This window comes from Podarcis vaucheri, assembly GCF_965113315.1.
Source record: "Podarcis vaucheri genome assembly, chromosome: Z".
In the NCBI taxonomy this organism is placed as follows: Eukaryota; Metazoa; Chordata; class Lepidosauria; order Squamata; family Lacertidae; genus Podarcis; species Podarcis vaucheri.
Window position 1 is genome coordinate 38,293,883 of NC_138758.1, and position 20,921 is coordinate 38,314,803.

Here is a 20,921-nt window from a genome sequence, read left to right on the forward strand (position 1 = left end):
CTGCAGGTGTTTGCATAAGCCCCAACCAGCACAGGGATGATGAGAATTGTAGTTCAGCTGCTTTCGCTTAACCTGGTATCCTCCAGACATGGTTAGACTACAGCTCCCATCAGCCCCAGCTAACGTAACCAATGGTCAGCGGTGATGGGAGTTGGAGTCCTGACAACTTCTGGGGGTACCATGATGAGAGAGGCTGCTCTGTGGCAGCAGTGGAATTCAGCCACTGAAAATGAGTGTCACTTTTGCTGGCTCTCTGGAATAAGGCCTCATCTTCACTATGCATTTAAAGCAGTAGTGTTCTTGTGAAGAAGGCAGGGTAGAGAAAAGTTCCAGGAACTAGTTTTACATAGGGATGTAAAAGAAATGCATTTTTGTTTGTTTTAATAAGAAAATCCCTAATTCCCACTTCTCCAGATTTTGCAATGCAGTTATCTAGTAAAACAATACATACAAAAATGCTGTACATTAGGAGAAATAGCTTGCAAAAACATGTTTATTAGACAAAAACTGCATACAAAAATGTAGTCATTAGAAATTTGCATAAAAATATTGATGAATTTTCTTGAGAAGTGACCTTAAGACTTGAAAAATGAAGAATGTAGAAAACCAATGTGATAGATTTTGTTTATTTAGTAAAGGGCAGTCTCCTTACCCATTCTGCTTGTGAGAACAAAAAAACAAAACAAAATGCCAGCCTCAGCTCCTTAGGTTGGTAGTGAAATGGAGCTATTACCCCGGAGGTGGGTGAGCAGTGCCTTAAGATCACCCTTTCCCCCTTAGCAAAAAAGGGATTGAAGCTGAGAAAGAGAGTGATTTTCTTGGGAGCCAGTGGCCAGACCCATGTTTTGAACCTTTATCCAGGTCCAGGGTGCCCCCAGATGGTCAGTAATTTAGTGTGAACTTTAGGTTTGTGTGATGGTTATGAATTAAAGCACTGGGTTGCCCTAGCCCAGTGCAACAAATCCACTTAAAATACAACAACTTAGGAAAGTAATGGAGAAGTGTGCTGAAAAGTGTGGGATGAACAAATGTTTAACGGGAAGACATGGAAACATAGTGGTGCCTCACAAGACGAAATGAATTCGTTCCGCGAGTTTTGTCGTCTTGCGATTTTTTTCGTCTTGCGAAGCACGGTGTCGGAAAAGTTTTGGAAAAGCTTCAAAAATCACCAAAGTCTTCAAAAACCTCAAAAAAGGCTACCACACTGCGTGCTATGAGTTGCTTCTCAAAGTCAAGTCGCAACTGTATTAACGGTTTTAAGAAAAAGGAAACAAACTTGCAAGACGTTTCCATCTTGCGAAGCAAGCCCATAGGGAAAATCATCTTGCAAAGCAACTCAAAAAACCAAAAACCCTTTCGTCTTGCGAGGTACCACTGCACACTAGCAAGTTTTCCGTCTTGCGAGGCATTCGTCTTGCGAGGTACCACTGCACACTCGAACACCCTGGCAATTCAGGGTGGATGCTCATTGCTGTAAAACTGCCCTTCCCAAGCTCAGAATGAATGCTGGTGAGTACCATGCAGTGTCTGGCCTCTGCGTAAGCTTTGTGTGAGCAAATGAATGTAGATCAAGGTAAATGAGCCGGACTTCTAGCCCGCACTGTTTAAAGCTAGTCCTCTTGAGTTGGGAGACTAACACTTTACCTTGTTCTCCTTGGAGACACACATTTAGACATCCTCACTTAAGTTACCCCCTCGCATTCTAAGTTCTGGCATTGTCCCCTGCTGGTTATTAAGACAAGCAGGTTATTAAGGATCTGTTCTGGTTTGTTTGCAGGAATTTTAGACGACATTGGCTATTTAGTGAGCGTTCATTCTGATTCGATTGCAGGGAAGTTAGATGACATTGTGTCAGAGCCAAATGTCACCCTGCACTTTCCTGTGTGTTTTCCTGTCACTTATAGTGCCATTTATTTGTTTTAATCTTTTGGCAAACTAGGCTTATTGCCCAAGACCCTCCCAATCAGCTATAATTCTGCAACCTTTGGCAGTATGAATCATGCCCCAAAGTAACAACTGTTGGTCTTCATTCAGCTAGCTTTCTATTTAAAACAAAAACAAACACACAATCTCTTCCTCTGACCCTAGGCTGATTTTGGCTGACCATTTCATCTTTATTATTTAAAAGCCCTTGTCTTCCAAAGCTTCTGTTCTGCATTGCCTCAGTTCTGCTTTCCCACTGGAGAATTGCTCACTTGACAGAGGAGCCCTTGCTGGGGGGGTTTCCAGGCCACAGTCAGCTGTTGGCTTTAACCCATCTGACCCTGCAGGAGGCAGAGGAGGGGGAGAACCCACAGGCGCCGGACAGCTTCCAAGTTTAAATCCTCAGCTGCGATTTGTTAAGCTTGTGGCAATTCTGTGGACTGGATGGTCCCTCTTCCTGGCTATTGGATCCTTCAAAGAAAGAAAGAAATGTGGGCTAAGGGGTGGAAGCACCAGTGTTTTCTGGAGAAGTTTGCTTTGCTTTGGTTTATCAGCCGGCGATCAGTGAGGAGGATATCCAGGTAGACAAAAGACCTAAAGTCTTCTCAGCCACGCCCTCCGGCACATATAGACACACGCATATTGTTAAATACTTGCTTCATAATTGGCACTGGTCCCAGCATGACTGCATAGTTAAGATTCCACTGCCTGATTCCAGACACACTGATCTGCTCCAAGGAGGGGCGGGGACAGTCCCTCGAGAAATCATAACGGTAGCCGCCTTCAAGAAATAAAACAAAAAATTGTACCCAGGCAATGCTCTGTGTGTATGTGTGTGTGTGTGTGTGTGCGCGCGCGCTTCTGCATGCTCAGTAAATTTTGCAACCATATTTGCATAAATTCTGCAACAAGTCTGCATTTAGCTCTGTTCGGCAGCATTGTTCTGAGTTTGCCAGGTGAGTTTGCCTACCCCATTAGGCAAAGGAGCAAAGCTCCCACCTACCCCCATACCACTAGGAATTGTATTTGCACACACCCACTAAAAACAGTTTTGTTTAAACTCAAATGTTAGAAAACTGATGCAAGTTTTAATCTGTTTTTAGTCTATTCTTAGTTTGACTTTTCAAAAGCCTTAAATTATTGTTAATTTCCTTATTGATAATTTTATTGTTTCATATTTTTGGGAAAATTACTTTGAGGGTTGTTGGGTTTTTTTTACAATCCAGCATTGTATACATTTTATTGGGTGGGTGGGTGGGTGGGTGGGTAGATGGATGGATGGCCGTCACTGAGATTTCAGCAGACATTGCCCGTATATTTTCCAGTATCTGTTGACAGGCATAAGAACTAGAAACCTTTTTAGAAAGGAAAGAAAGAAAGACAGTTAAGTCTGGCCAGATTGTACCCTTTGTGGCTCTTCAGTCCTTAATTGATATTTCTAACTTGTTTCCTTTTATTCTTCGTGATGATGCTGGTTCTATTATCAGTTCTATCTTCCATTCCTGGTTGCTTGGGACCTGCTAAAACAGAATGGACAATGATGGACAGCAGTAGCTCTCCAGGGTCTAAGGCAGGGGATTTCCCCAGACCGAGCTTGAGTTGCCATCAAGGGTTGAACCTAAGGTTTCCCTCACGCAAGTGCTGGATTAAGCAGAAACCCAATAAGTTGCTTTGTACCAAGTCAAACCATTGGTCCATCTAGCTCAGTATTACCTACCCTGACTGGCAGCAGCTTTTCAGGGTTTCAGGCAGGGGACCTTCCCAGCTATACCTGGAGATGCCACTGGGCATTGAACATGGGACCTTCTGCATGCAGAATAGGTGCTTCGTCACTGAATTACTGTCCTTCATCTAAATGTAATGTAAGACTATAGTCTTCATGATTCTGAATAAAAGATGCTGGGGATTGAGGCTGCGTCCTTTGGCATGCAGAGCCAGTGCTCTTAACTACTGAGCTTTCCACTAAAACAGAGAGTAAGAGAGCATGCGTGTGCAGTGAAATAACTAGATCCTGAACAGGACACCCTCCAACCTACAACTTCCACAAATCTCTCCCCAGTAGGCTGAGCTGATCACGCCAAAGATATCAGGCAGCCTGGGCCAGCAGAATGGGATTTGCTGAGCTAGGGTGATGTCATGAGCCAGGAGTCTTAACTGGGGATTTAATGTTTTCGGGCCAGGCAGGCACGAGAGACTCTCCAAACTGCTGTCTGTGACCCAGAATCAATATGGAGATTAGGGCTGTCGGGGTTACTGAGGCAGCACCAAAGGCTGATGGTGGAGGACCCCTCCGCCCATCCCCTGCGCACACATTCCCACTGGCTCTGCTCATCTGGAACAAAGCAGGCAGGGAGGGGCAAGAAGAGCCTCATCTGGAAACCAGTATCTTCCTCTTATGGGCACAGGATGCCTCTCCTTCCCCCCTCCATACACCTTTAGTTTCAGCCACCCAGGTTACCCCCCTGTCCCCATCCCCATCCTCTGTCCCCCCGCTTACCCTCTTCTCAATTCTTTATGCATGGAAAATCCAGTCAAGTCCCAAAGACAGGAGATGGGAGACGGTCTTGGGCAGGCTGCGCTCGATTCGGGAAAGGGGAAAACTGCTCCGTCAGTAGACGGTCGGGAGGTAAAGTGTGAGCCGCCGGCTTCTCTGTCTTGGGTGGGACCTTTTTTTTAGCCTTCTAGTAGTAGCAGGCTGCATGTGGGTTTCTGTCCAGACAGTGGGCAGGAAAAGAACAATGGATCAAGGAAGATAGCAAGGGGTGGCTGCCAGCAATTTATTTATTGGTTGCATTTCATATAGCACTTTTTCCACCAAGGAACTCAAGATTTCTTTCTTTATTTCCTAACATTTATGTAGATTATCTGTAAAAGCAGCTATTTAACGCATTCAGAGATGGTGCCCATGGTTCTGCCCCCTCCCTGTTTTATCCTCACAACTACCCTGTGAGGTAAATTAGGCTGAGCGACAGTGACCAGCCCAGGGAGTTTCATGGCCGAGTGAGGATTTGAACTCTAGGCTCCCAGGTCCTGGTTCAACACTCCAACCATTATACTGCACTGGCTGCCCAGTTGCAATTAGATGTACTTAGACATTTGGGAGTGAGGACTTGGGGATAAAGCTAGAACTAGCTATTTTACAAGACCTGTACAGTGTTTTCTTTTCCTTTGCAAGTAATCAGTCTCGTGCATGCTGCAGCAACTACTCTATGGAACTCCCTACCTGTTGGTGTCAGACAGGAGCCTTCCCTGTTTCCTGTTCCTGCTAAAAACTTCTTTTGCTTAGGCCAACCTATTTAGGCACATAATTTTATTATGTACGCGTGTGTGTGTGTGTGTGTGTGTGTGTAACTGTTGGTTTTAACTATTTTCTGGTAATCCTTTTATATCTACTGGTTTTTAAATAGTCACTTTTTATTGCTAGTTTTTAATGAATATATTATACCATAGTTATGTAAAGCTTTTTAGAGATTTTTACATTATTGTTGTTGTTGTTATCATCATCATTATCATTATGTGGTACATACATTTTGCTAGCTGAATGAATGAATAAAAGAAAAGTTGGGTTTTGAGGGAGAGATTTGAAGTGGAGAGAGCAAAATAACATGTAGGAAGTTTTGGGGTAGAGTTGCAGGCATAAGGGGCAATGGCAGAGGGTGGGGTTTAAGCTAATAAATTACAACTGTTCCTGATTTGGGGTGTGAGTCATGTGCCGGCAGGTTTTGGTTGTACTTAGATTTGTACTTTTATTTGCGGAAGCTGACCCCCTTCCACAAAAGATCAGACTGTGATAAGGAAAGTGAAGGGGAAATGCACCGAAAAATGTGGGGCAGCCCAGTGTCATCTTTCCTCCCTGTAAACGAATTGGAATGAACACTCACTCAATAGCCAATGAAGCCTAATTTCCTTAGCAAATCAGGATGAGTGCTCAATGGACATGGGGCTGCTTTAACTCGTAGCCCCATGAAGTCTTGCAAATGCTGATTTTACACCTGGGGCAACTTGTTTGAATACTTTTTTTAAAGTGTGAAATTGGATCACTGTTTGTGTGTCCACCAAAATGCAGATTAGCTCTTTTTGCAAATACTGTTTTATTTTGACCTGACATTTCACAGCTCAAGAAACTCCTGTGCCAAGTGTGCTAAGAGCCCAGCCCAACAACAATTCATTTATTGCATTCATATGTCACCTTCCTTTCTCCAAGGAGATCAAAGTGGCATGTGTGGTTCTCCCACCCACTCACTGAATCCCCATAATAACTCAATGAGGTAGGTTAGGCTGAGAGGGGTAGTGACAGGGCCCAAGGTCACCCAATGAGCTTCATGGCCAAGCAGAGTTCTGAACAATGGCCTTTCAGGCCATAGCATGACACTCTAGCCACCATACAACACTGTCAGCACATCTCTCCTTTTTTTGCCAATGGGAAGCACAGTTGGGAAGACCCAGTGGTCTCCGGGACTGATCTAGCATGGCTCATTTGCTTCTTTCAAAACCCTGACACTTTCTTGAGGTCTTGTTCTGAGGTGTGCATTGTAAAACCAATTACTCCTTAACCCAAGAAAGATTAACACACTCTCTCTCTCTCAGTGTGTGTGTGTGTGCACTGATCTTTAGAGCTGTGGAGGGAGGGAGATAGAAGGATGATCCTGTGGGCTGACTGAGGGTGATGGGAGTTTTAGTTCAAAACATCTGGAGAGTGCCTGGTTGACAGAGACATGTCTCAGCTCTTTTAATTCCACAACCTTCATAAATTATACAAATAGAGCAAATGCCATATCATCTGCTCTCCATTGTTTTTAGTAAGTTTGCATAATTTCTGCTTGTTTGGCAATTCAGCCGGAGAGGCTAGAGGCTAAGCTTGGCACTGAAGCCCCCCTAGATCTTACCCAGCAGTCCCCCTTCTGGTATCTTTGCATCAATAAGGATTAGAGCCTTCTTTTGTTTTTAACAATTCCTTAAAATTTTGAATGTACCATTCTGGTGGGAGTTTGTCCTCTTAGGGCAACAGCAGAGGCATGAATTGTTGTACTCTTTTTGATGCCTGCTAAAAACGTTGTTGTTTAGGCAAGCCTATCAATACATTTTCATAGATGCCGTTCCAAGCTTATCCTGTTTTTATGTAATATGGGAATAGCCCCCAGCCAGCATCAGGCTCTTATCCAGAAGCAGATCTTAGCACCCACTATGGACACATGTCGAAAAGAAGACGATACCCGGGATTTTGTGTGGGTGCAGTCAAGTGTTGTGTGTGCCATGTGCAAAGGAAATAGTTACTTCTGTACCAAGGAAAGCAGGTTTCTATGAATTCTGTAACTCATGCAAAGCAATTTTCCAAATTCTGACTCTGCTATTTAGGGCTAAACTTACTTGGCGGGACTCTGGAGCCCTGCTGCCTAACAACTGCAAACCCTAGCTGCAGATGCTGAATTTCCTCTGGGCATTGTCCTTGTATGTTCCAGCTTATTTTTGAAGCCATATGGACTAGCACCTTTAAAAAAAGAAAACATACTGCACACTACCAGAGATCTGTGCATTCTGTGATTCCACGACAGTCCAGAAAAAGCAGACAAACTGGTCTTAGATACAGGGAGTTCAGCTTCATGAAAATCTCTTTTAAAAATTCTTATTATACTGAAAGTTACCCGTGTGGTTGCAAAATTAATGGCAAGCTTGTAAGTGTATGGGCAGTGCCTGTTGACACATCAGAATCCAGGTGGTTTACTGGACAACAGTATCAATGGTCAAGAGTAAATGCTTCCTCTGTAGTTAAGTACTGTTCAGTAACAACTCCTCTTGTTCATCGTAGATGATTGGGAATTTTATGCAGGCAAGAGAGCAGGCTGGTGGAAGAATGACAGATCTTTCCATTCCTCATCAACTAGTCCACTTGGTTTTGTGCTGGCTACAGATGAAGGAAATTTCCCTCTCACCTCTGTCTCTCCTCCACCAGTCTGCTAGATAGAAGGCATTTAAAGAAGCAATTAGTAGTCTGCTAAGAGGTTGATATCATAAATTTTCATGCTGGCTGAAAAAGAAGAGGACTTCCCCCTCTTCTGCAGCCATCATGAGAACACAACCTACTAAAAAAGAACAAGAAGGAGTGAGCAAACTAGTTACTTTTTTGAGTTTTTTACAAGTCTGGCTCATTGACTTGTGAAATCTATAGTGCTTTTGTTTTGTTTTGTTTTTTGTTTTGTTTTGTTTTGTTTTGTTTTGTTTTGTTTTTAAAAAGCAGAATAGATTGTGCAGAATAGGAGAGGAATATGTAGATATTCTCGATTTGCATCGTGGTATGTGGACTGCAGAATGCCACTTCCTGTGGTACAGAATGTTTCGTTTATTTGTTAGTGCACATAGTCCCAGCTATGCCCTCCAGTTCATTTTTTTTGGCATGACAGGAACATTAAAAGAATAGAGAAGGGAGGAAGGAGGCTGATGTGATGGTGTCGCCTTGGCCGTGGACCGCTTTGCCTAGAGCTGACGTTGTGACTTTGCCTAGAGCTGCTGTTGATCTAATTTCTTTTCTCTTTTCTCTGTCTCTCTTCCTCTCCTTTCCCCCTGCTCCCCAAATCCCTCCCCATTGGCTTGGCCCTTTTACTTCTCCACCACTGTTGCTGTCTTCTCCCCACCCACTGCAGTACAAATCGGTGTTCAGGTCTTTCTCCCAAGACTTTGTGCCTCGCAGCCAAGTTTCCATCCCTCCTTTTCTCTCATCTGCCTCCACCGCCTCCTCCCTGCCTCTGTGCTTCCCACCTGCACACCAGTCTCCGAACTCTGACCTGGCAGCAGGGTCTGCCGCAGCCGGCCAGCCTCTCGGCCTTGCAGATGGCGGGGTTACCTCTTCCTCTCAGGAGAGCAGCTTTAGTGGGACTGCTTCTGTCTGCCTTCCTTCTGAAACCTCTTTCACTGATTCTCTCCAGACATCTTCGGTGAGAACTCCTTGGCCGTTCGAGGCACCCTCTCTGTTGTAGGCTACTTAGGTTGCCTTGTGCACTGTGTTGATCATGATTGGGGGGGGCGGGGTTCGTGTTGGATGGCTGGAAAGAGAACAAGGTGGGCATGCCTGAAATCAGCCTTGCAAGCTTAATCTTCAAAAGCTGCCAGCCAGCTCACCAGCACTTTGGCCACACCCTTCTAGTAGCAGCAATGGTTGGTGCCCATTGAGACTGGTGGGGTGGAAGGCAGGGAGCACAACCTACAGGAGAGGCCACCGCCCAAAGTGATCCTGATTATTTTAATTTTGAGAGTCTGGTGGCTTTTGTTTCTCATGCAGGTTGTCTTCCCTGCTCCCCTCTCTATGAATATTCAGCTGCATGCCAAATTTGGAAACCAAGAGACTAATCACTAAAACCGTTTACCTTGATGTAGGGGGTAGGATGCATAGAATATTCTAAGGCACGAAAGGAGTCATTCCCAATCTGCATGTCATGAGAGGCTCTGTGGGTCCAGAGCACCTACCCATAAAAGACCCACTCACCTCACTTCTGTATGAGTTGTTCTTCTGTTTGCCTCCTTCCAGTGAAGCAGTACATCCCAATCAGTGCCGCAGTTAGGTAATTTTAGAATGGTCTTAGGGAAGCTCACCTCTTTAGATGGCAGTATTGCGCATTAGGTCACTTGCTGCAGGCTAGAGTAATCGTAACACCGGTGCTTTTTTTGAGGGGGGACGTCCTGCTCAGTCTGCTGATTGGAACCCTGGGCATCTTCCCCAAAGTCATAAGGACCAAGACCAGTAATGCATGTAGGAACACTGTGATGGCAATGGGGGGGACACTTCCCTGAATGCGGGGAGAGTCTTGCACTTACACATTCTAAAAGTGAACCTTTCCAGGTGACAGTGTGAAGTCTCCCTCCAAATATAATTCAGAAGGAACATTCATCTCTGCCATCTAAAGCTGACATCTGCTTGTGTCAGCCCTCCGCACAGATTAGTCACTTGGTTTTCAAGAGACCCATTTTCCAGCTGCGATGCTCCTCACGCCTTGATTGCACACTCATTAATGCATCCTGAAATATATATATATATATATATTGGGGGGCCCAGCTTTTAAGAGGTGGGAAATTGCTCCGTTGGAAAGACCCTGAAACTGAATGAATGCCATAAATTCTCTCCGCCTGCCACCTTTAAGTTTTTTTGGGGGGAGGGTCTCAGCCCTGTGAGCCCAGACTGCTCGCTTTGCTGAATGGACTGTGCTCAGCCCACAAAGCTCACCCGCCCACCAAGCCAGTCACCCACTTTCTTCCATCCTGTCTCCTGTAGAGTGAAAACGCCAGTGAGGAGGCAGGGGAGGGTGAATACGTCAATCTGTATTCCTCCAGTCAGAGCAACGGGGAACTCCCTCACTCTGAAGGAGTAAGTAAAACTGTGGTTGGGGGAGACCTTTTTGCCAATATGTCTGGTGGGGCCTGCATGCTGGCTGGGCTGCTGTCGGAGAGGGGAGTGGCGCTTCTCGCAAAGCCTTTCTCCAGCCATGTGGTGCCCTGGGTTACTCCCAATTAGGCCTGTCTGTTGGTGTGTGGGCTGCTCAGTGCTATTTGCTGGTGTTGCGCATGGCTCTTAGGGATTTGGGAAGCGTTTTTTCAAACAGGCTTTGTGTTCTCTCCCCTCCCCCCCAATGCCACTTACCATGTGCTTTTGCGGTGCCTTCCCCCTCCCCCCCGCTGTAAAACACTATGATAATTGGCTTCTATTTATATTTGATGAAACATTGCATTCATACATGGATATGAAAGGAAGATGCTTTGTACCTGCTGTTCTGTGCTCAACAGAGATATGCCCAAGTTGGGTGTTGAATGAATCAGCTAAATGGGGCCACCTTTTTGGAAAACCAAATAATCAATCCAAAACTGTATTTTAACACAGTTTAACTAAGTGACATCCTCTGCAATGGAGGCAAATGAAAAAGGTCTCAAGCCTTCAGAGCCATAGAGGAGAGCCAGCTCACTCATTTTAAACCCAGGTGTTTTTTCTGTTTTACTAGGAACTCCCAACATCCAGACATAGGCAACAGACATTTACAGTTGAAAGATCCTGAGTCTAGGAATTGGTTTTGAATACAAGTACTGAACTGAGGCCACAGTCCCTTCTGCACACACCCACACACCCAAACTAGCTTATGGTTATCTTCCCCTGTTCCACCTGTAAGCTTTCTACATTTCAGCAATAAAGGTGGATGGGGGGGTGACGATGGCATTTTGCTGTTGCCTTTGCTAAACAATCCTTTCTGATCTGCTTGAAATCAACCAGAGATATACCAGTAGATCCCAAACTACCCTTCCCCCCCCCATCCTGGTTTAAGCATTCTGATGACATTCTGGGGCCGTGAAATAATTTGATCAGAAAAGAGTCCAGTTGCTTAGTTGTTACATCATTATCTGGATACTAAAAGTGAACTCTCAGTGGGGGGCGGGTGTGCTCGCATGCGTCTCCATAAACAAGCTGTCACTATCCATCCCCAAATGGAAGGCAGAGTGGGGAGGGGGACTTTGAAGCTTTACAGAAGTATAGAAAAATTTGGTGGCGGGTGTTGGGGGGACTCTGTTCAGGAGTGCAGAAAGAGAGAAGACCTGCGCATTCTCAGCGGTCAAATATTATTAAATAATAATAGGGGGGGCGGAATGGAGTACTCCAGCAAGGGCATGGTTGGCTGTTTGGAGCTCTTCCTCCACCCCCTTCCCACTGCGATTGGCCAATGCCCTTCTCCATTTTGTGTCCGAACTTCCTCTTCCTTACCGTGCACTAAAGTGATTCACACTTGTGGTTCGTGATACGGTCATAGAAGATGGCAGACACTAAGGAAGGCAGGTGCGGCCTGGCTGAGGTGGGGGGGAGGGCAGAGCCTCAGTCACCCTAAGGACCACTCCTTGCCATGTTTGGGCAACCAGCTGCAAAGGGGGAACTTCAGGGAGGGCTATTCTTTTAGACAAAAAGCATGGAAGAGGAGATATCAGGAGCTGCACTTTCCCCACTGCTCATCTCTGTGTTTCTAGTTGTGGGGGTCTAATCCAGCACTTGAAATAAAGTGTAACCCTTTGGTGGCAGCAGAGACTTGTACTTTCTACTTCCTCCTGTGCTTTCCTGCTTAGAGGTGGCCTGCAGCTGTAGTCCAGGTCCACTAATTGAGAGGGGACCTCTGGTCAGTGGCAGAGCCTCATGGGTGCAAGTGAGGAGAGAGGATGAGGCTGTGCCTGGTGGCTCAGTCATGTCCTAATGGACTTTTCAGTACCGAGATAATAGCCAAGGATCTCATCAAGCCAAGTAGGAAGTAATCTTCCCATTCCTGCTACTTAGTTCTGGCCCATCGCCCTGAGATGGAAGCTTATTAAGCCTGGAACTTGGCACTCCCAAGTGGCGGGGGGAGGGTGGGAGTGATGAGGCTTTTTCAACTTCCTCCAAATGAGGGATTTGTTTATGCATGACCCTGATTTCTGCTGGGCTGGGAAACAACAGCTCTTCACTCCGCTCATTGCTGTCAGATAACACCCACCCACCCACTCCATGATGCAATTTTAAAAGGTACATTGATTTTGCTCACACATGGCTGTTACAGACTTTGTTGAATATTTGCCCAAAGCCAATGGGTTGGCACCCAGTCGGCAATGATTTTAAAACTTGCCAATGGTGATTGGCATTCGATTTCATGTCACAGTGACTCAAAGGAAACAATAACAGTGTGTGAGTCAAGAACAGAGAACCTCTAGCCATCCAAATCTTGATGAAATATGAATGGCAGTTCCCATCATCCCTGAACATGGGCAATGCTGACGGAGGGTCATGAGAATCTCTGCAGGGATACAGACTCCCAACCCCTGTTAGGTGACCAGGGAGCTGATTTCCCCAGTTATGTTATACTTGAGGGTAGACCCATTGACATCAATGGGCTAAACTTCATCCTAGCTAATGATTTTAGTGGGCCCTCTCAAGCTACATTCACCTCATACATTTAAAGCAGTATCACACCACTTAACCAGTCATGGCTCCTCCCCAGCCCAAAAATCGTGGAAAGTGTCATTTGCTTAGGATAAAGTGTCATTTATTTAGTTGTTAGGAGACCACTATTTCCCTAACACAGCTTCAATTCTCAGAGTTCCCTGGAAAGAGGCATTGACAGATAAACCACTCTGGGATTGGTAACTCTGTAAGGGCAGTATGGTTGCCTAGCAACTCTCAACACACTTTACAAACTACACTTCCCAGGATTCTTTGCGGGAAGCTGTGACTGTTTAAAGTGATTTGGTAATACTTTAAATGTATAGTGCAGATGGGGCCTTCGTTGGATACAACCCCCGTTCTAACTGAGTTGTGCGTATTCTGTTGGTGTGTTTAATTTGTACAGGTGGGTTAATTAGACACTGCACATTGAGTTGACACCCCTGGTGAGAGGTCCTGTGTTAATAACGCAAAGCTTGTTTCTTTGGCAGGAATCCCCAGCAATAAAAGACTGTCATGCCAAGGACTCTGCTTCTCTGAGCAGCACCCAAGGGAAGGAGAACCAAGATGAGAGTGAAAGGTGGGGCTCCTGTTGCCTCTGTTTATATGTTTAGGGTAATCAGTTTGCTGGATTTATGCATCTTCTCCCTCAGGAAAAAGTCCACAAGAAATTTACAATGCAGTTTTGCAAAAGAATAAGTATTATTACCAGCTGGCTATGTTTTCTCAAGATGCAACTCATGCCTTCATATATTTGAAATCTGCCATCCACAACTGGAGATGGAATCTTGGTTGGAATTATTATTATTATTATTATTATTATTATTATTATTATTATTATCATCATTATTATTATTATTTTCATTTGACTGGGTTGCACACTTGACAGGGCTGCCTTCAGGTGTCTTCTAAAAGTCAGATAGTTGTTTATTTCCTTGACATCTGACAGGAGGGCATTGCACAAGGTGGGTGCCACTACCGAGAAGGCCCTCTGCCTGGTCCCCTGTAACCTCACTTCTCACAAAGAGGGAACTGCCAGACGATTTGCTGGAATGGATGTAGGGGTGTCAAAAAACTTTTATCCTGGGGCTGGCAGGCTCAGCAGAGCAGCTTGGCCAAACTTCAAAACCAAGGGCTGGGAAATGGAAGGCGGGGGCGGGGGGCTAGATTTAAGTCCCATATTCTTGAGTATAGAAGCTTGACATTTCCACCATGGCTCCTTTGAGTCTGTATCAGTCAGCTTGTCATCATAAGGCAGGCTTCCCCCTCATAACACCATGAAGACTAGAACCTTCTCCCCCCCCCCAACACACTTTTCTCGTGTGTGTTCATCTCCATCACTTGTTAGCTTTGCCTTATCTCCACCCATAATCAATATGTTGATTGTGACCTCCTTTGGTCAGAGACTTACCTCTTGCTTATGTTAACATTTCTTTGAAACGCCAGCTACACTGTGGGCTAGGAACTTGGCAATAACCATCTCTTGTTCCGCACCCAGGCAACAGAAGTCAGCAGAATCTTCAGAGTCTTCCCAACCGGAGGAGGAAGTAGATGAACTGTCCTTGACTGACCACAATGAAATCATGGCCAGGTTGACATTGAAGCAAGAGGTTAGTGCAGCAGCAACATGGCTTTTATGCTATCATATTCAGGCCCGAATCAAATTGGATTGAATGCTAAACCAAATGTCAGAGCTGAACCCTTGATCTAATATTTTCGTGTTAGCAAGCAGCACAGCTGAGTGTCCTTTCGTTTCACATAGAACCTTACTGCTGGATGGGACTTGTAAAACAATAAAACAAGTTACTAGACCTTAGGGCTGCTGCAAGTTTTGAAACTTTGAAGGAACTTGTATTGACCTGGAAAAATTTTATTCATGGCCTGGGTAGTGAAGAGTTAACATCATCATAGGCCCAACCCCCAAAAACATGCTTCTGCCATCACTACTGGTGTAAACTTTCTTTTATTTTATTGGTCCTTGGCAGCCAATTGTCAAGCAGAAAAGTGTTCTGCATTGGGTGCTATGAACACACACTTTGAAACTTTATCTCCACCCCCACCATTGAACTAGAAACTTTGCTTTCTTTTAAAATGAAAGCTGGAGTTCTTGGGGTGCCACAAACTGCATGCCAGCACACAAGCAATGCTTGCTTGACAAGCAGCCTTGATTCCCAGTTATTCCCCTAAATGGCTGCTTTGGCGAAAGAAAGAAAGAAAGAAAGAAAGAAAGAAAGAAAGAAAGAAAGAAAGAAAGAGAGAGAGAGAGAAAGAAAGAAAGAAAGAAAGAAAGAAAGAAAGAAAGAAAGAAAGAAAGAAAGAAAGCCCCAGTGGGTCCTCTGCCAAGCAGCCTGGCTCACTTGCTTTCCTGGGGCTCCAGGGAATGAGGCTGGGCCTTTGAAGCTCTCAGACTGTCAAGAGGTCCTGTCTGGAAGAGAGCAGCGATTGATCATTTGTGGGCACATGCTGCATGTGTTTTTTGAGCAGGAGGCAGGAGAAGTGCTCTGGCCAGCCACGATCCGCCAGCAGGCAGGGAGAAGCCATTACTCATATCTTAAGTGGAATTCCAGGAGCCTTGCCAGAGAAATAGCTCAAGGATTGTGTCATGAACATAATTTCTCTGATAGATGCTGGTAGCCATCCGCCAGCCCTCCTGGTGTTCTTTTCTATGAAGAGCCAGGCGCCATTTTGACGTCTTTTGCACATGTAACGCTTTAAAATCAGGTCTGTGTGGTATCTTTCCCCGCCGCTCAAAAAATCATTCCTCTAATTCAGGTGTGGGGAAGCTATGATCCTCCAGCTGTTGCTGAACTACAGTTCCCAACAGCCCCAGCAAGCGTGACCAATGGCCAGGGATGATGCAGATTGTAGTTTGTGAGCATCTGTAGGGTCACAGGTCCTCCCTACACCTGCTCTAATGCAAGGATGAGTAACTTCAGAATGAGTAACTTCAGAATGTTGGAATGTAATCGCTCCATCCCTGTGGGGTCTGCATGGGCTTTCCAAGTAACACCTTTAGAGTTAATCCGTTTCACTCAGCCTTTTGATGTGCACCTTGAAGATCTGATCCAATGGTTCCTCGTGGTGGTGGGATCTGGCTCAAGATACACCAAAGCCCACTCACACTGGCCCCCACGTAACCTCCAGTGACACACACACAGATTTTCCTTCTCCTCGCAAGCCTCAAGAGTTCACAGGTGTCTGCCCACTCCCTTTAGTCTGACAAAACAAAGTCAAGTTTGGGCTGGAGGTCACCTCCAGGGCGATAGCAAGCCCAGATATCTCCCCACCCCCCAGCTCAAGACTCAGCATGCAGCGTGAGGAATTTCTGTGTGGCTTACTAGTCTGTTCAGGCACCAGGGTCTCCCAGAAGGCAAAGGCAGGGGCTCAACTCACTTCGCAAACAGAAGGCCCCAGGTTCAGTTCCTGGTGTCTTCAGGCAGGGCTTTGGTTGCCATGTGTTCTCTTTTTCCAGGACACGTCCGCTTTTTCAGGGGTGAAATTTGAGATAAATTGCATTTAATTGCGTTGAATGGCCGTCATGGCGTCCTCTTTTTTGCTCTTCGAAGTATGGCAGCCCTAGCTGAGAGAAACCCCCTACCTGAACCCCAGAGATCTGATTGAAGTTGGTCCTGAGTTCTTGGGTGATGGACTGAGTCAGTATAAGGCAGCTTCTTGTCACAGATGACAATGTTGAAAATGGACCAATGGTCTAACCTGGTGTGAAGCAGGTTTCCTTAGTTCCTGGGGAGCCACCTGAAGCACAATCTCCATTTGTTTTGCTTCTCATACAGGGCGACGATGGACCAGATGTTCGTGGCGGTTCGGGCGACATCCTCTTGGTCCACGCCACAGAGACCGACAGGAAAGGTATCACAGAAGTGAGAGTGGCTTGCTGAAAACTCCCCACATAACTTGTCACGTTTTGCAGATCAGAGCAGGCAGGAGCTTTGAATCGGGGCAACACGCAAAGGAGGATTCTGCTTAGCTGCAATCAGACAAAAGATAACATTCGCTGCAACAGTTATAGTTGTGTGCATCTGCGGAAGGGAGCGTGTTAGCTCCCTGTCTGCAAGTGGGGCCACTGTAGATTTCATTGGGGTATGCGGGCTTGTTGTTTGCCTATTGTCAGTCATTTCCATTTACAGTACAGTTCTGATTGTTGTTTTTGCTTAGTAAGAGCTTCAAAGTTGACTCTGCACTGCTCACGTATTAAATTTGACTGCATTCTACCCAGCTAGTTCCACTCAAGAATTGGCTCATTGAAGTTAATGTACCTAAGCATCTTATCAATTTCTGTGGGTCTACTCTGAGTAAGACACAACCCACTGAATGGTAACTAGATTCCCATGCAACTGAACACGCTGAAGTTGCCCTTCTTTACTGTGATATTGTTTGCTACAACATCTCTTTTCTTGATTGATTTTGAGAGTTGTATTGGAGCATCATGATGAATGAAGAGTGGGTAAGAAATTTAATAGATACAGTTATTAGCAGCAGCAACAACAACAACAACAACAACAACAACACCACACTGTGGTTTGGGTGTTAAGGTTGTGCCTTAGATTCATGTGTTCCAATTCTCTCTCTGGCTTCCTGACCCCCTAACCATGATCTGGGTAAACAGAGACCGTGTGTTTCTATTTGATTCTTCCCCTTAGGCATGCTTGCTAGGACGGATGAGCATTGTAGTCCAAAACATTGAGAGGGCACCATATTGGGTAAAAGCTGTTCTGTTGATTGACAGGTGTCTTATCTTTTCTTCTCTTTCTTCTTTTGTCCTCAACAGATTTGGTGCTGTACTGTGAGGCCTTTTTGACCACTTACCGCACGTTCATCACACCTGAAGACCTCATCAAAAAACTGCAATACAGATATCCTTTCAAACACTCAGCAAATCTCCCCACCCCTCTCTCCCCTGCCCAAATTGTGCAGTGTGTCTACCTTCCAAGAGGCAGAACCCCTAGTCAGTTTAGAACAGTGTCAGTGTGGCCCTTCTGTAGCGCATTGGCAGAGTATCTGCTTTACGTGCAGAAGGTCTCAATCACCAACATCTCCAGGTAAAAGACTCCTGTTTGAAATCCTAAAGAACTGATGCTGGACACTCTATTGTCTAGTTAGATGGACCATTGGTCCGACTCAGCATAAGGCAGTTCCTTAGATTCCTATTTAAAATCAACTTGTTTCAGGAACATGAGGACCAGATCCTTGCTTTCATTTTAGGGGAAAGGCCATAGCTCAGGGCACCCACTTTGCATGCCGAAGGTCCCAAGTCCGTTCTCCATCCTCTCCAGGTAGGGCTGAGAATGTCCTTTTGCCTGAAACCGTGGAGAGCCACTGTCAGTCAGTCTGGGCAGTACTAAGCTAGGTAGAAGGCAGCTTTCTATATTCCTTTGGGTTGTCAGTTGTACCCAAAGATTCAAAACAAGGTGGTGTGAAGAAGCTTGAGGTTTCTCTCTTCTTCCACCCCCCAGGAACCAGGTTGTAAGAAGAGGAATTTGTGAAGACTGGAGTCTTTGGACAAAAAGAAGGGAATATTTAGATTTCAATTTGAGCTGGAAGGGGGACCATTGCACTGTGGCCACTCCCTGGATGCTGTCGTGTTTTCTCTCCTTAGGCATCCATCACATTCACAAGCTGAGACACAGCTATATTTTGAAATTTGCACTTTTCTGAATTTTGTGATGCAGTTCCCCAACCCAAAAGCGGGCACAGAAAATGGGGGGTGGATTGGGGGTGGGAAACCTCCACCCTTTGGGCCAACCTTGGCGCACCAAGGGGGTCCAGTTTTGCCTGCAATGCCATTTCCCCACAAATAAAGCCCACCTACTGTCTTCACTGGTGATGTCAGCTGATGGGCAGGAACTTCTCTTTTAAGTGAGCTGCAGGAGAGCAAGCAGAGAAAAGGCTAAAGAAGCCTGTGAAGTGCAGGCTTCTTACCCATTCTCTCCCCACCACCTGCTTCAAGGAGAAGTGCTTAGTGGGACCATAGCAGGAAACCTGCATACAGAGCTACATATATATCAGGAGAAATGTGCATGGAAGTCGCTTGCTGTTTTCACACAGACTTTTTTGGGAGGTGGGGAGACATGTGTAAATAGATGCAGGAATGGGTTGATCTGAACCTTAAAAACGAAAATCAGAGAGTAACCAGAATTGACAGATTTATCCATCAGCATCTTTCATAAGGGCCACCATTTCTCTTTAAGGTTTCAGGGTAGATGGCAGTTCTTGCCAATCCGTCTCCTTCCCACAACCATCTTCTTCAGTTCTGGAGGCCAAATGAAGCCCTTCAGGCCTCTCTTGTCTGACCTTTGGAACTATCTCAAGGTCACAACTCTTCTCTTCAGGACACACACACCACACACCTCTCACTGGCCTTGCAACAAAATCTGAGTTCTTTTGTCAAGCTGGAATGCATCCTTGAACTCTGATAGTGCCTCTTGCTTGCCTGGTTGGAGGGTAGAGTGTTGTGTGTGTGTGTGTGCGCGCATGCACGTGCGTAGGAACTTGCCTAATGTACAAAGATAAATTTTACATCCATTCCTCTGCCCATTCTTGCCACTGGCCCTCCTGTGTGGCCCCCACAAGGTACCCCATTAGGAAATATGGCCCTTGGGCTGCAAATGGCTCCCCGCCCCCAATCTTTCTGCAACGGTAGGGGTGTTTGTGGCTCTCATTCACCTCTCCCCACCTTCCCTTCCACTCCTGCACACAAAAGGAGTGATGCCTTCCCTTAGTGTTGCAGAATGCCATCCTTTCTGCCTTTGTCCTAGGGCGATATATTTTTCTAAACCACCCACGTTCTCCACTTGAGCGCACAGGCCTTGTGGCTTTGCCGGTCGTGTGCCAGCGTGTTCCAGAGGCATGGTGCCACACCTGGCTCATCACTGCCACCTGCTGCCAAGAAATGGCCCCTGCTGCTGATGCTGATTAATGTGACGCAGCAGCCTCTGCACTGCCCTCCTCCCAGCTGTCGGTGGAAATCCTTTCCTCGTGGCCAGAAGCTATAAATCAATGCTCCCATCTGCACAGGCAGGAATGAGAGCAGCAGCATTCTCCTCTCAGGCAGAAGGCAGGAATGAAGCTGTGTGTGTGTGTGTGTGTGTGTGTGTGTGTGTGTGTGTAAAGCCCCTGTTCGCTTTTATTTCTGCATCTCCTTTCTTTCTGTGACACCTCTCAGGGATGTGGGTTATTAGATCTGTACTGTTATATCTGCTTTGCCTTATAGGTTTCAAGCTGGATGAGAAGCGGAAGCTTTGGAATAGTAATAATAATAACAATAATATTTATACCCCATCCATTTAACTGAGTTTCCCCAGCCACTCTGGGCAGCTGGAAGCGGCACTGTGCTTTGGGAATAGGGATGGCCAACAGACTGCTGAACTTTTCCTTTGTATTTATGACGACTAGCAACTGGCTATTATTTTTGCAGTGTGCTTGGGTGCACGTCAGCCAGGAGCTCTGGGTACGAGTCTTAGTAGAATGGGGTCTTTGAGCTCTTTGGGAGAAACTGGATCTGACCTTCCCTAGGAGCATTTACAGCCAAGCCGGGCCAGGGAGAACCAAACAGGCTTCCTAGGTGGGCAGAGTTATCCTGGAACCAGGAAGATAACATGCAACTGTTTCTTCTTAGCCTGCTGCAGCCCTCCAGATGTTGCTAGACTCCAGCTCCCATTATCCCCTGCCAGCATGTCCAGGGGTGATGGGAGTTGTAGTCTTGTGTCATCTGGACTGGCAACAGGTTGGTGATACTTGAGTTTAGTACTTCTCCCTGAGGCTGCCCACCCAGGTTCAGAACTGGAGGGTTCACTGTAAATGAGAGGTACCTTAAGGTCTTCTGCATTGGTTTGGTCCTTGCAACTCAGCTATGTCATGTTAGTCCTTTAACTTTCCCTTCAACATATGAGAAATTCTGCCACTGTCCAGACACCTTCAAGAAGCGAGTAAGCAAGAACACCTTCTTCGTCCTGGTCCGGGTTGTGGATGAGCTGTGGTGAGCGAGTTTTTTCTCACTTTCTAATCACAGTTGCATGGATCTGAAATGCCAATCATTGCACCACATGGAGGA

The 20,921-nt window shown here is 45.9% G+C and overlaps 1 protein-coding gene and 1 long non-coding RNA gene across 9 annotated transcripts in view; one reads left to right on the forward strand and one right to left on the reverse strand.

The window, feature by feature from the left end:
• RAPGEF1 (Rap guanine nucleotide exchange factor 1) overlaps window positions 1-20,921 on the forward strand; it is a 108,030-nt gene that overhangs the window by 77,220 nt on the left and 9,889 nt on the right. For 4 of the 8 annotated variants that reach the window (XR_014215579.1, XM_082207798.1, XM_082207796.1 and 1 more), the window contains 7 exons: window positions 8,562-8,852; window positions 10,184-10,276; window positions 13,345-13,433; window positions 14,352-14,463; window positions 16,645-16,720; window positions 17,640-17,724; window positions 20,754-20,846. Coding sequence is in view for 7 of the 8 variants with exons in the window: in XM_082207798.1 (XP_082063924.1) it covers window positions 8,562-8,852; window positions 10,184-10,276; window positions 13,345-13,433; window positions 14,352-14,463; window positions 16,645-16,720; window positions 17,640-17,724; window positions 20,754-20,846 (839 nt within the window). In the remaining variant the exon portion in view is untranslated. The remainder of the gene's footprint in view (window positions 1-8,561; window positions 8,853-10,183; window positions 10,277-13,344; window positions 13,434-14,351; window positions 14,464-16,644; window positions 16,721-17,639; window positions 17,725-20,753; window positions 20,847-20,921) is intronic. The other 4 variants (XM_082207800.1, XM_082207802.1, XM_082207799.1 and 1 more) reach the window with 3 other exon arrangements.
• Window positions 1,438-8,848, reverse strand: LOC309523781. Its single transcript, XR_014215616.1, has 4 exons — window positions 8,762-8,848; window positions 3,329-4,632; window positions 2,581-2,704; window positions 1,438-2,394 (listed from the first exon to the last, which is right to left on the reverse strand). It is a non-coding gene; the product is annotated as an uncharacterized lncRNA (long non-coding RNA).